General features: G+C 43.0%; 3 protein-coding genes across 4 annotated transcripts in view; 2 read left to right on the top strand and 1 right to left on the bottom strand.

The window, feature by feature from the left end:
- Positions 1 to 3,226, top strand: part of ctsf (cathepsin F) — a 10,101-nt gene extending 6,875 nt beyond the window's left edge. The window contains 3 exon segments of the mRNA XM_031568900.2: positions 161 to 251; positions 1,302 to 1,360; positions 2,215 to 3,226. Coding sequence (XP_031424760.1) covers positions 161 to 251; positions 1,302 to 1,360; positions 2,215 to 2,289 — 225 coding nt within the window. The 3' untranslated portion in view covers positions 2,290 to 3,226.
- Positions 3,227 to 4,614: 1,388 nt separating this feature from the next.
- On the top strand, positions 4,615 to 8,121 carry eif1ad (eukaryotic translation initiation factor 1A domain containing). Of its 2 annotated transcripts, none has more exons than XM_031568898.2 (5): positions 4,615 to 4,794; positions 5,419 to 5,530; positions 5,778 to 5,886; positions 6,508 to 6,616; positions 6,974 to 8,121. In XM_031568898.2, exons 2-5 carry the CDS (start codon positions 5,444 to 5,446, stop codon positions 7,218 to 7,220), a joined length of 552 nt encoding a protein of 183 aa, XP_031424758.1. In that variant the 5' UTR covers positions 4,615 to 4,794; positions 5,419 to 5,443; the 3' UTR covers positions 7,221 to 8,121. The 2 variants fall into 2 exon arrangements, with proteins under 2 accessions (XP_031424758.1, XP_031424759.1); XM_031568899.2 differs by having other exon boundaries at positions 4,633 to 4,709.
- Positions 8,122 to 8,300: 179 nt separating this feature from the next.
- LOC105897435 (N-acetyllactosaminide beta-1,3-N-acetylglucosaminyltransferase 2) overlaps positions 8,301 to 15,000 on the bottom strand; it is a 6,998-nt gene continuing 298 nt past the window's right edge. Inside the window, 2 exon segments of the mRNA XM_042708010.1 lie at positions 8,301 to 10,361; positions 10,363 to 11,021. Of these exon segments, the coding sequence (XP_042563944.1) occupies positions 9,515 to 10,361; positions 10,363 to 11,021 (1,506 nt within the window). The 3' untranslated portion in view covers positions 8,301 to 9,514.

Raw genomic sequence — 15,000 nt, 5'->3', positions numbered from 1 at the left:
GTGAGAGAGAGAGAGACTGTGCATGGAGTAATGTAGGCTAGGGTGAATGCGTGTGCTGGTGTTCTAGACTGTTTTTAAGTTTCTCTGTCTGTCTTTCTCCTACACGTACACACCACACACAACACACACACACACACACACACACACACACCATGTGCAGTTCTACAAGAAAGGCGTATCACACCCCATGAAGATCTTCTGTAACCCATGGATGATTGACCACGCCGTCCTGCTGGTTGGATTCGGAGAACGTGAGTCTTCATTCCACTAACACAAAACATTCACATCAATCTACATACCTCCCCACTCAGCACACTTCCCCATGTATCACACCTGCCAACATACCCCAACACGCCCCAATACTTAACACACCACCACACTGTTAGCTCTAGAGGTAAAGCACACATTTAAGAACTGGAGTGTTCCTGGTTTGAGTCCCTCCTCCTGGCTCAGGAATGAAACAGAACCCCACACTGCTCCCACACACACACACACACACACACACACACACACACACCATGTGCAGTTCTACAAGAAAGGCGTATCACAGGTAGGTAGCTTAGCCACATGAAAGGCTAGGAGTGGCTATATGTGTAGCATTAAGAGATAATGTGTGTGTGCGTGTACTCTGCACCTGCACTCTGACCACAACACCAAAGAGCCAGGCTCGGTGATAGTCAGAGCACACACTCATGTGTAGGGACGGCACTCCGTCACACTACCTCAGAGTTGAACACAGCTCACTATTCAACACCCCCTCAATAAGTTTCTTCTTCATGGGTGTTTGTATGTGGTTGGTCTTGTGTTAGCCTTCAGATATCTTAGCCTCAGTCTATGAGGCTTCCGTTGCACATGCCCTATCAGCTGACACCCCCTCTAGCTATTTCAGAGGAGGGGAGGTGGTGGGGGGGTATGTATGATTTACTCAGAAAATGTGTAACAAAGTTGGTTAAAGTCCTTGAATATTTCTGGAATTCCCCAAAAAATCACAAGGCCCTACTTCACGCTTTATCAGCCTACTGATAATAAGGGTTAAATGTGGTTGCTCTGTGTGTGAGTATATGCAGGCTTGCACATATGATAGTCACGTTTGTGTGTGAGAATGAAAGAAAAGTGTGTGTGTTGTTTCACAAATGTACATTAATACATGATGCATTAAATCAGACTCTATGATAAAGGTTGATGGGCGAGTTCAGAGGTCGTCTAACACAAGTTCCTTGTACACACCCTACCCCAGCCTGTGTCATAGACAGTTGGCCCTGAACTTATCCTCTCATTCTGTCTGTCTCTGCTGCGGACAGGTAAGGGAGTCCCGTTCTGGGCCATCAAGAACAGCTGGGGGATGGACTACGGAGAACAGGTGAGAGAACCGGTGGATCCCCTGTTGTGTTCTTGTTATACTTGTGCACCTTGTTCACACTTATTTTCTGAGATGTTTCACGTTTACACATAGAGAGACATTCACCAAGAGAACGTTTCATGTTTGCCTGTTCCATTCTAATGACGGCGCTTGAATGCTGTGTAGGCCCTTGTGTTCAGATGCCATCTAGCATCTGGAAATCAAAAAGACAAAAACACTGCATGTGGATGTGACACTAAAAAACAAACCGAAGTCTCTAGCAGACAGTTCACAGCTACATATATACAAGTCTAAGCCTGAGATCTATGCGTTGCCATAGTGACACTGTTGGCCCATTACATTCTCCTATCATTTCTGGTCCACTTTTTAAAAAATAAATGCAAAGGTCAGTGTTTCAATGGCATTTCCTTGTTTATCTCAATTGATTGTCAGGAAATACGTGGCAACTTATGAACCTCTTGACCGTTCAACCACATTGATTTCGGTTTGACACAGATCTACACCTATACTTCTGTTGTCTTTTCCCTCTTTTGATTTTCTGAGGAATGTGACACAGCAAAGCCACTTGTTAACCATTGATCCCACTGGGGTGGGAAATGAGAAAAACATGCAGGGTGGTCAGAGCATGACTGGAAAACACAGATGTAGCGTGTGTAGATTATGCTTTTAGCATCTGTATTTATGAGGGATAGCCGGAGATCGAAAACAGAATCACAGAAACAGAACCAGTGAGACATTTCCTTTCAAAGCTACCTTCAACAGAGTTGAGGGTCTGGGGATTTCATGTGATTGAATATGTGAATGAATAGTTAAGTGATGGTGTGTTGTATTGACATGTACTGTGTGCCTTACAGGGTTACTACTACCTGTACAGAGGAAAAGATGCGTGCGGCATCAACACTATGTGTTCCTCTGCGGTGGTGAATTAGATGAGCAGAAATGGCGTTGGGTGGCGCTGTCAGACCTCTATGTCTCCACCCAATAAACCACAAACCATTAAAATCACATTACTACAGTATTCATCAGGCCCTACCTCTAGTCTCATTCCACCTGGGTTCTCACCTGAAGACTCACCTAGGTTCTCACCTGAAGACTCACCTGGGTTCTCACCTGAAGACTCACCTGGGTTGTCACCTGGGTTCTTACCTGATGACTCTTCTGGGACGGGATGTCCTCTGCTGATTTTCACAGGTCCCAATTCACCTGACCTGCTCTTTCACACTAAGGTTACAAATGTGTAAGTTAGCAGGACCTTCCATCCATTACCACGTTAACAAACCTGCTGTCATTTTGTCTGCTGATGTTGTGAATAGTTAAACCTAAGTTTCATATGTGTTTGCAGTTTGATTTTAAAGTTGCGTTTTGATTTGGAGTTTGCATTTAATTTAATTGTTATATCCCTGTAATAAATAGTTGTTTGAAATGCTTTTTTTTCCTGTAGAAAAAGACTGCTGTGATATGGTGGTGGTATGCATCTACCAAATTTTAAAAGGGGATTTTCTGTAACAAACTCTTGTCTGTTGTTATGTGTTCTGCTGAAACCTTGAGGCATTGTAAGGGACCGTTTTACAGATACTCGGTTCTTAAGCTGTAGTGAAGTATTTACTTAGTCAGTTTCGTCGTGTACAAATGCACATATAAATCATTCCGTTATTTGAATAACTTTGAACCAGCAAGTACAAATACACATACACACACACACATCCTAACTTTAAACACTACTCGTGAGATATACCTTGACCTTGAGTTGGACAGGGAGTTAGATATATGTCCGTTACTGAAAACTGAATTGAATGCTTTTTGCTCAGTTTGTACATCATCTCCTGTAGCATTGGGTCTGAAAACTAATAAAACTTGGCTTCTGTCTCTGATGGTCCATTTGCTTCTTTTAAAGCTCACTTTTGTGCTGTTTGATTAGTTTTGTAAATACCTGCCAAACTGCATTGAAGAAGACAGAAAAGCTTTCAGCCCAAGAATATATGCATCTTGGAACTGGTAAGGTTAGTTTGATTCATTGTTCAGTAAAGAAACTCGTTTATCATACTTTGCCAGGCTTGTTTATCAAACTTTACTGATATTTCAGTTGGAAATACAAGTTACAAGTTACAAGTCTTTTATTTGTCAGATGCACAAAATGACACAGGGTCAGACTGGGCACTGAAATTCTTATGACAAGACGCCGCCCAAACCTACCATACCATAACATCACATACTATAACATAACAAACCATGACGTACACTCCGCACATGTACTATGAACATAATTTACACATTATAAACATATAATAACCTAAATAACCTTACTCAATATACAAGATAAATATACAATACGATGTGCTAAACATATACCAACCTATACATATAATTCTAATTCTAAATATACATATAACAGCCTATACATATAATACTGACATATATACATATAACATATAATACACATATAATACTATGCTAACCTATACTAACCTACATACAACCCAGTGAGGGAGTTACAGGTAGTGCAATTTTCTGAGAAGTATTACTGCTAGTGCAAACAGTAGGTAGGAAGTGACAGTATATGTAGTGTAGTGCAAACAGTTATATGAAAGTGACAGTGGCAGTGCATGTAAGTGGCGAGTGCAAAAGTGGCGGTGGAGTATCAATGTCCATTTAGCAGCCTGATGGGCCTGGGGTAAAAGCTGTTCTCTTCAGTCTGCTTGTACGAGACCGGATGCTGCGGTACCGCCTTCCAGAAGGCAGCGGGGTAAAAAGTCTGAAGGCTGGGTGGTAGCAGTCCTTAAGGATCCTGCCAGCTTTCTTGAGGCATCGTGTGTGGTAGGTGTCCTGCAGGGCTGGGAGCTCCCTGCCGATGATGAACTCCGCAGTCCTGACCACACTACGAAGGGCCTTGCGGTCCTTGGCTGTGCAGCTCCCATACCACACTGTGATGCACCCAGTCAGGATGCTCTCTATTGTACACCTGTAGAAGTTGGTGAGGATGACTGGGTTCATGCCAAACTTCTTCAGTCTCCTCAGGAAGAAGAGGCGTAGGAAGAAATACTAGCTCTAATTCGAAAGTAGGGTTTACACAATCTCAGTTGGACAGAAATCTGAGCCAATGTATCCTTTGTGCTTCTTGGAGTATTAGTTTAAAATGATACATGATCTGATTTATTCAATTATTGTTGACTGACTGTTTTGTTCATGTGCCCTTTGCCCACATATTTCATACCTACGTACACTTAAACGTCCACGGACTACATTACCCATAATGCTCACAATGCTGACGCAGGGAAACAAGCAGGAAGTTTAGCACATGTGTGTTTGAGCTGTGTTTCGCTGGATTTTCGAGCTGTACATTTGATTTTCTGTAAGAGGTTTCTCAACCTACTCCATGTTCTACCCATTGAAGATTGAATTGCCACTTGCATCGATATTTTATCTACATTATCAAGGTGTGTGATCTGTATGTTTAGCGCGCAAGACTGGTCACATAACTGATGTTATGTGTTGTGTTAGCTGTTAGCTAGCTTCTTATCCAGTTAGTGGGTAAGTTAACGTTGTCGCTAGTCTGGCTAAATGAAACTCCGCAGTGTTACATAATTATGTAATTACGTTTCAAAATGTATGCACGTTGGATGGGAAATTATATCATGTATTGGTAGGTTGGTAGCACACATCGCTATCTAATTATGGACTTCATGTTACCACGGGTAACGTTACCAGTTAACGGTTCACGTTAACGTAATGTTACCTAGCCGATGCATTTGGAAACTCAACAGCTTTGTAGGAGGTTTTGCTGTAACATTATAATTCTGACTTAAGTGAGTCGGTCACTCATTATTCCCTCATATTTTTATTCGACCATCGAGTCATCTAGCTAGGACGATAATAACCAAACTTTAGATGATTGTTGCTCCATAACATTACAGGCTAGTTTGATCTGGTGGTCTTGTCTAGAACTTTCGAGATGCACAGAGTCAAACTTATCGGTCTCTGATCCAGCCAAACTAGTGCTCTAGATAGAGCGACTTTGTTTGTTTGTCTGTTTTTTTAACTGCCCCTGATCCCTGTTGCAGCTGGAGACGAATTGAGAAGCTCACAATGTCCCAAGCTACTAAACGCAAACACGTTGTTAAGGAGGCGCTCGGGGATTACGTCACACCCACAGAGAACCAGCAGATCGTGAGGGTGAGAACACAACCAGCAACGCTACTGTCACTTATTTGTGTATGTGTGTAAGGAATAGGGTGTCTCATGACAAAAGGGTTTTAACTCTTTGAGGGAAGGTTGGAAGAGCCCAGTCCGGGAAGGTTGTTTTTCATTTACCGTTATCACGCAATGATATTACAGTTTAACATGGATTGTCAGGCACAGTGTGTTTGAAAGATGAATACTGTCTCTCTGACTCCCCTCACTGAGCTGCTTGTCTTAACAGGTTGTCAGTAGCCCCGGCAACAACCTGCACGAGGCTGCTACATCGGAGGGAGAGAGGTTTCTCGTGAGCATGCCCACAAAGTTCCGCAAAAACCTCTGGATCAAGCGAGGTAGAGGGTTTGACATTATTACCTCATTCTTATCTGCTTTCCAGACCCACGATGGGGGCGATCGCTATCTACTATCACTTACTCATTATGCTGATAGCATATCAAACACCAGCGGCTTCTGGAATGATCTGTGTCAGATAAGAGCCAGATAGCTCCTTTCCATAGAGGTGCCTCCCGCGATGGCTCAGCAAGGTCGTTTGAATGCAACACTGTGTGTCAGGCTCTTTAATGCGCCATCTACCATGCTCCTCAGCAGCCGCAGCCTTTAATGCGCCGTCTACCATGCTCCTCAGCAGCCTTTAATGCGCCGTCTACCATGCTCCTCAGCAGCCCTTTAATGCGCCGTCTACCATGCTCCTCAGCAGCCCTTTAATGCGCCGTCTACCATGCTCCTCAGCAGCCTTTAATGCGCCGTCTACCATGCTGCTTAGCAGCTTGGAGTATCTGTGATTTTATATTGCAGATATTCATATAATGATGTTTTCTATCTTCTGCACAACGATCATTAAATTAATATGAGAGTATGTCAGAATAATCTTGATGTCAGGCTTTCTCTATCAGTGATTCTCAAGAGTGTGTGTGTGTGTGTGTGTGTGTGTGTGTGTGTGTTTTTTTCTGCAGGTGATTTTGTGATAGTGGACCCGATAGAGGAGGGGGATAAGGTGAAGGGAGAGATCAGCTTCATTCTCTACAGAGACAACATCCATCACCTGAAGAAGCTTGGGCTGTGGTGAGTGATTAAACCAAACTCTTGTCTCAACCGTTTCCCATTCAGACTCCCATTAGTGTTCATATCTGGTGCTTCTACATTGCTTCCATTATAGAGGGTGGGAAATCCTCATTTGCATTTAAATGATCAAAAGGCTAGTTGTGATTCCAGAATGAGAGACTTAAATGCTGTTTTTAGGCTTTTGTCATTTAATCTAAACTGATAACTTGATCTCTACATTTGTATTCATATTATCTCTACACCAAAATACGTTACCATCATTTAATTGTGCTTTCGAGGTGCAACCCTAAACTAATTGACCCATAATGGGGGATTAGTGTGGATTCAGTGGGTTCATTTCACTTTTGTCTCATACAGGCCAAAGGGGTTTCAGGACAACCCCACTTCAGAGGAGCGAAAGAATGGAGAGCCACGGAAAGATGGAGGAGAGGAAAAAGAGGGAGAGTGCAGTGAGAACAGTGAGTCCGAGGAGGACGACGACAGCGATCTCTTCGTCAACACCAACCACCGCACAAACTATCACTACTCTGAGAGCGAGGACGAATCTGAGGATGAAGATGAAGAAAAGGAAGAGGAGGAGGAGGGTGGCAAGAACAGTGTGTAGTGTGTGCAGTATGTGTGTGATGGTGGCGCGCACACACACACACACACACACACACACCCACACCAGATTGTGTGCTTGAACATAACCTCTCCTCAAAACACCAAACTGTATTTCTTCATGCGTCAGTCTGTCTTGGGCTACAGTCACTTAATACACAGACTCCACCTTTCACTGGACCGGACCTGAAACTGTACACAGACCTCTCACACTGTCCAGAACAATGAACTAAACTAACCAACCACAGGAGCATTCAATGTTCAGTGAAGTGCATCTGTGCTGAAAAAAAGTCCTCGGATGAAGGCAGAACTACAGCAGGAGATGGGCATGGTCTCACTAGACTAGACTATCTGTTGAACGACCAGATGCTGGCGCTCTCTCACCCTCTTCAGATTCAGATTTAATCACACCGGTAATCAATCACTGCCTGGTGGTTGTGCTTTCTAAATGGAACTTTTATCTGTCTGTCATCAATTGTTATACAGTACAGGTATTGCAGGGTTTTTGGCATTCTTGAATAACCTGGCATGGACCAAGTTTTGCCAGGTGGTCAAATCAGTTCCACAGATACACAAGTCAATTCTTCTGGTTTCAGCACAGGGTTAAATATTATTAGACAGTGATCTCACTAGCCAGATATGTTCTGTATAACTGACGCCACCAATTTGTCAAGGAAAATAGTTCTTGATATTAGGATCTAGGCTGAATAAGCCAAAGACATTTAGTTCAGAGACTGATTTCAGCTCACAAACAACAAGAGCATAAGTGTCATGTTATCTTGGTAATCTATGTCAGAGATGGTTAATCAATTCTAATATAACATCTTGATCTAAAAGAAGGGCTGTAATATAATTCCTGTAAATATGATGATGTGTAATAAAATGTGTGTGGTATTGCCAGGAGACACTTCAGTACGGTCGTGATTGCTGACTGACAACTAGTCTTTAATCATTCTCAGATCTGAAAACCGGTGTAAGAAATGTAAGCTTTATTTACTCCCTTCTTCCAGACTTCTGGTGCATATTTTTGTGATATTAGAAGGTAAAGATTTGCCAAAACCATCACTGACGGCAGTTTAAATATTAAACACCGGGACAGGAAGACTCACCTACTCACCAGCTATGAAATGACCCCAATGACTGATCAAATTAATAAATATTTATTGTTATATAGCCCTTGTTCAGCCTCAGACCCAATCAGGCGAGGCAACATGGATACCAGCCCTCATGCTCTCCCCTGACCTCTAAAACAGGAAAGGCAGGCCTGGTTGGGTAATCACCCCAGGAGTGAATTGCCTGTCTTTTTACGTTCCTAATGAATATAAAGTTACAATGACACTGTACAACATTCTCACGGTAGGATTTTAATAGACTAACTCTTACAATAGAATATAGTCGTACAATAGAAAACATACATATAAAAGTTTCACAGTGTTCATCATGACTAAAACAATCATTAATCTCTGTATATCGAGCAGGATAGTAGGAATTTAATAGACTAACTCTTACAATAAAATATAGTCGTACAATAGAAAACATACATATAAAAGTTTCACAGTGTTCATCATGACTAAAACAATCATTAATCTCTGTATATCGAGTAGGATAGTAGGAATTTAATAGACTAACTCTTACAATAGAATATAGTCGTACAATAGAAAACATACATATAAAAGTTTCACAGTGTTCATCATGACTAAAACAATCATTACTCCCTGTATATCAACCTCTGTATAAGGAAGGGCTACTTCGCACAGGTTTTTTTCTTGCGGCAAACCTGGTTATTGATGATGTATGAGTTCTAGGTGGTTGAGATTGGATCCATTGCTGAATGTGTGTTTGTGCACTTGTCCATGGATTCTGGCTATTCATGTGTGTGTGTGGTGCAGTTGTTATGGGTGCCTGTGTGTGTGTTCAGTTAAACGAGAGGGTATGTTAAAATGGTGTTTGTGACCCCCTCCATACACACACACACACACACACACACACACATTTGGTTACTCCGAACACAAACCTGTGAATTCTGACATCCTTATCCAATAGCAAGATTAGTCTTGTGTTATACAGTGTTTTAAAATGGGTCCAGGATTCGTTTTATTCCCCGAACTGGGGAACCACCCAGACTGTCTAAATATTCACTTCACAAATAACACTTCAAGGGCCATATCCCTGAGCCAAAACAAATTTACATCCCATCTCTGAGACAATACGAATGATGCCATCATCCATATAAAATCCTGAGTCAACATTAGCAGGTCCAGCAATGAAGAATACCAAAAGAAAAGTACTTCTGAGGTCTCACATTAAGTCCATGATGTCAGTTTCATCCTTATTATTTGGCACCTGTTTGGGAGGGTCCTCCCCTTCTGTGGGCTTGGGCTTGGGCGTAGGCTCTAGTCTGAGGGACGTGTTGAGGCATTCGGGGGGAGGTGCGAGGACCTCTGCCCAAAGCTTCCTCGTCATTTCGGGGCTGCGCTTGTGGACGAGCAGGATGCTGTGGTGTGCACAGCGCATGTCCTCTTCCTCAGGGAAGTCGAACGTGAGGAACGCTGGCTCGTGCCTCGGAATCACCCCTAGCTTCTCCAGACACATGCCCACGTAGACGTCGTCGATAGGGAACAGGTAAATCTTCTGCGACACCTCTTCAAGTCGCTGGGCCAGTGCCCCAGAGTACACCACCCCACCCCCACCCGGGTACGTGGGGTACGTACCCGTGTACAAGCTCCTAGGGATGTAATATTTGACATCTTTGGAGCGGCTTGGTTGAGCTAGTGGGATCACGTCGCCCACCACAAAGTTCTCCATCTTCCTGTCATGCTTCAGCCCTGCAGCCGCCTTCTGCTGCTCTTTATCCACCTGCTCCTGTAGGTAGTCCAACAGGGCCGGGGTCCTGACGAAGACGTCGTCGTCCCCCTTGAAGACGAAGCGGGTGTGTGGGCAGCGACGGGCGAGCCAGCGCCAGAGGTGCACGTCCTTCAGTGTCAGGTTGAAGAAGGTGTCCTTGAACTCCCAGCGTAGGAGGTCCCTGTGCCGCCGGTTCTCCACTCTAAGCAACTCCTCCTGGGTCACATTGGGTCTCATGCCACCTCTCCCCAGCAGGAACACCCGGCGCACCAGCCCGCCTTCACCTGTCCTGCCCCTCACCCTGGCCCTCCTTACCCCAGGTCTCCCGGATGACCTGTCGCTGCTCGTAATTCTCAGCCTGGCTCTTGATGGCCAGTAGCAGGAAAGGAGGCGTGTCATTGCCCATCCCAGACCCGGCTCTACATAAATGTGGCTGGTCCGTGACAAGGGGGAAGTCCCGGCACAGCATCCTCAGAATGAACTCCCTGATGTGGCGGGGCAGCGTGAGGAAGTCCGGCATCGATTTCTCGACCGAGGTCAGGCTGAGAACACAGGCTCTTCCCCCCACACTGGCTCTGATGGGAGGCAGCCTTTTGAAGCCCATTGCACGGGCCTTAACAGAGTGCAGCACCTTGCTGTTCCTCAGGTCCAGTTTAAACTGAAGCTGGTTCCACAGTCCAGCTTTATTCAGGTCCATGTGGTCCTTCCAGAAGGCCCCCTCTGGGTGGGCAGCTTGCTCAGGGTTAGCCACTGCTCCTGGGGCTATGAACTTCCCGTCTACGGTGTTGATGACAAGGATGTCCTCTGCTCTCTGGTGGCGTGTGGGGGCCATGGACAGGCAGACGGCGAGAGTGACGTAGACCAGGAGACATGCCACCAGTAGGCACGGCATACAACAGCAGAGCAGGAGACGCCGGAAACGACATATTGCGCCTACAGCTCTGGATACCAGGGACATACCCTAGAGAGGGGAGAGAGAAAGAGAGTGAGAGGGGATAGAAGTGAGGGAGGGAGAGAAAAAAGAGAGTGAGAGGGGAGAAAAGTGAGAGAGTGAGAGAGAAAGAGTGAGAGGGGATAGAAGTGAGGGACGAAGAGAGAAAGAGGATAAAAAAACATGCTGATAATTTTCATACATATATCATTTGTTTATTCGTTCAGGCAGGTATTTATATAACACTACAGTTTAATTGTTGTTAGCCTAAGATTATTTGTCATTTGACACTTATACAGTGGTTACATTCATACTTAGTTCATGTTGAAAGATCGTGGAGCTGGGTGGACACGCCAACTGAAAGATCTCATGTGAAAACACCACTATTATACTGCCACATTGCAAACCCACAGCAAAACCTAAGTCTCTTGCATCATGTTCTGTATGTTGTTCTTCTCTTCTCTCTAAAGTTACATGTCAGTTATTGGAAGGTAGAATACACAACTTAACATAATGGGTGTGTCTGGGGGTCTAGTTCACAGTGTAAGTTTAGTTTAGTTTAGAACTTAAAGTTTAGTTTTTAGACTAAGGTGGGGCGTGTAAGGAAGGGGAACAGTAGGGGGTCTACCTAGATATTAAAGGCGTGAATACCTGCCAGAAAGGTCTGAACATGGAGCAAATGTGATAAACTCTTGTGGGTGAGGAATTGAAATGAGTTGCAACTACTTAGAAAGTATATGAAAAAGACCAATATTCTTCAATGTTAATTATCCATTCTTAATTGACAAGCCTAGCCGAAATGTGAATAAATAAAAATGTTGTGTTCTTGGGATAATGAAAAACAACTACATTACAGACGTGCTTTTCATTTGCATTAATCCATTTCCCAAAAATACATAAACCTTGGAACTGGATGAAACAATAACAATAATGAATTGATAAAAATGGAGGTGATGAAAATGCCTGTCAATGGATGTGAAATGATAAATTAGCAAGTTATTTGATTCATTTCATTTAAATTTGATTAAAACAGTCGTGATATGATGAAAACAGACATGTTTCATCATTTTCATTCATCGTTCACAACGCAAATATGCCATTTATCATTTAAACGACAACTCCAGTATTTTTCTTAATCTGGCCCTTCCCATCTTTTTGGACCCACTAGGGACAAAATCAATCAAAATCGGTCCAGTATTGAGTTAGAACGCAGTACTGTTAGACTGCGCAGATCATGACATCCTTACTGACAGATTACAGAACTGTGTTGGTCTGTCTGGCTCAGTTTTAGATTGTTTTTTTATATGTATTTTTTTTTGTCTCACTTGGTGACTACTCATCGGCTAACAGTAGCATAACATGTGGGGTTCCTCAAGGCTCTTTTAAGCCTCTATATACTGCACTGGGAAATCAATTTTTATACTGTAGCTATGCCAATGATATGCCACTGTATATTTCTTTATCACCCAATGACATCAGACCTACTGATAAACTAGTTCAGTGCATTGGTTATATTAACTCACAATGTCTTGCAACTGAAAAAAGATAAGAGGTTTTAATTGCTGAAGCAAAGGTCAGTATATGTCCACTAATGTAAAATCTTTGGCAAAAAATCTTCTGGACCCTGTTTTGAATTTTGACTCACACATAAGTAATGTCACTAAAATGCTTCTTATCACCTCAGAAATATTGTTAACGTACAACCATTTCTCTCCCTGGCAGACACTAAGAGACTTATGCATGCTTTTATCACGAGCAGGCTAGATTACTGCAATGCTCTGTTTTCCGGTCTACTCAAGAAGGTTCTAAATAAGCTGCAGATCATTCAGAGTGAAACACACACACACACACACACACACACACACACTGGTGTTCTGACCAAGACCAGGAGGAGAGCACACGTCTGACCTGTCCTCAAAACCTTTTATCGGTGTTCAAATCACTCAATGGACTAGCGCCTGAATACTGGTCAGACATGCTTTCAATGGAGTATTGAGACACCTCAGGTCCTCTGACACTGTGTAACCAGGGTGAGGACAATGAAGGGTGTGGTGGAAACAAGAAATTTGCGACATGATGTGTGTACCCTGTACTCTCAACAAAATAATGGTCTTCCACAGACCAGTGGCGGTTCTAGACTATTTTTTACTAGGGGGGCCAAGGAGGGGCCAGTGTGTAACCAGAGGGGCACATAAAAATGATAAGATTTTTGTAACCAATAGCAGCTAGGTAGTCATATATAGTAATAATTATAATAATAATAATATTATAATAGTATTGTTTTCTGTTTATAGTTTCTAATAATTCTAAGTTTTCTCATTCTAGTGGTTGGTTAGCTGGCGAACAGTCAAGACAACGAATATATCGTCATACAAAATTGCCCCACCAGAAATTCGGGCTAAAATCGCCACTGCTATTTACACTAACATCTACGGATGTGTTTTTTAATGTGATGTCTCCTTTAGGATTTGTTTTTGGCGTTGATACAATCGTGAATAATTACTGTGTCTTATCAAACCTAAACTCTCCTGAGCAAGCTAGCGAGCTGTAGCTGATAGCACATCTAAATGAGACAGAAGGACAGCGACATTTGGAAAAGGCATTGATTATTGGCTGTGATCCATATTTATTAACTTCAACTTTATTTTGTCCTTTAAAGTCTGCAAAGCGTCTGCCCCAACTTTCTTTTCACGACATTTACTAATCTTGTACATAATCCATCCCCATACACCGGAGATTTCAAGAGTACAAATGCCTATCAATATGCAGTTGCAGGATGGGTGAACGACACCAAGATATGGCATCTGGAGACAAAAAAATATGTATGTGATCACAGGTCATGTAAGTAATTAAAACAGCGATTATCAACCGTGTTATTTTAGTGGTGGTTAAGAGTGCCAATATGGGCTGACGAGTTGTAGCTAAAGCCTTTAGTAAAGGGCAAAACAGCTCGCTAGCTATTAGCACTCTAGCTTGCTCAGAAGAGTTTAGCTTTAATAAGACACAGTCATTATTCGAGATTGTATCAACGTGCTGCATTTCACTTAACAGGTCAGTCATTCCCTAAATATTTTGGAATAGAACGAAATTGTATATCTGGGTTTCTTTGGCGACAGTTGTCGCATCCAACAGCAAAACATATCCCGGGCATTTTAGGTGAACTTTCTGTGGGTTGAGACCGACGCACAGCTAGACTACTGTGTCCGTGTTGGACACAAATGTGGCGGCGCTTAGACACAGTGACGTCACATGGTACCCATGAATAGTAGTTGCTGAGCTCTCATTCACCGACGAGCACCACACCTGGCAGACTACAGTGTTTGAGTGCGGCGCTTTAATTTACCCGTGTAGAACGTTGCGTCGCATTATTTCCGCTTTTGGCGCTCGGGTGTAAAATCATAATAAATTCCTATTTTTTTTATTTGGTCGGCACGGGGTGGCCACAGGGGTGGCCAGGGACATGTCTACGGGGGCACGGGCCACCCCAGGCCTCCGTGTAGAACCGCCACTGCCACAGACACGAATTGGACACACTCAAATTACGCTACAAAGAAACTTCCATAGGCTACCTAAGTAGCCTACTATTTACTAGTTCCATTGGCTACTTAGGTACTATATCATTCTCTTGCTTTTCACCATCTAGACAGGCTCCATTCAATTGTCAGTAGGCAATTTGAGCACTGTGAACGCCTCTGGTCTGCCAATCAAAAAGTAGGCTTAATAGAAAGTAGGTTAAAATTAAATAAATGACATTGCCTTGATGAAGTAATTAAAATAGTTACATTACTTATTACATTTTTGAATAGGGTAATTAATAATCTGTAACCTGTTACATTTCAAAAGTAACCTTCCCAACCTTGCTGATGGGCTACATTGGTATAAATTGAAGTGTTATCAAGTCAAAATCGAAACTGAATAGGTTTGTCTGTTTAAAAACCCTACAAGTACACTTCCATAGGCTAGGCTTATGGAACGTGGCTTTAACATTTAACACACATTGAGATAACCT

The sequence above is a fragment of the Clupea harengus genome, chromosome 6, assembly GCF_900700415.2.
Source record: "Clupea harengus chromosome 6, Ch_v2.0.2, whole genome shotgun sequence".
Classification (NCBI taxonomy): Eukaryota; Metazoa; Chordata; class Actinopteri; order Clupeiformes; family Clupeidae; genus Clupea; species Clupea harengus.
This window is presented reverse-complemented; position numbering and strand designations above follow the sequence as displayed.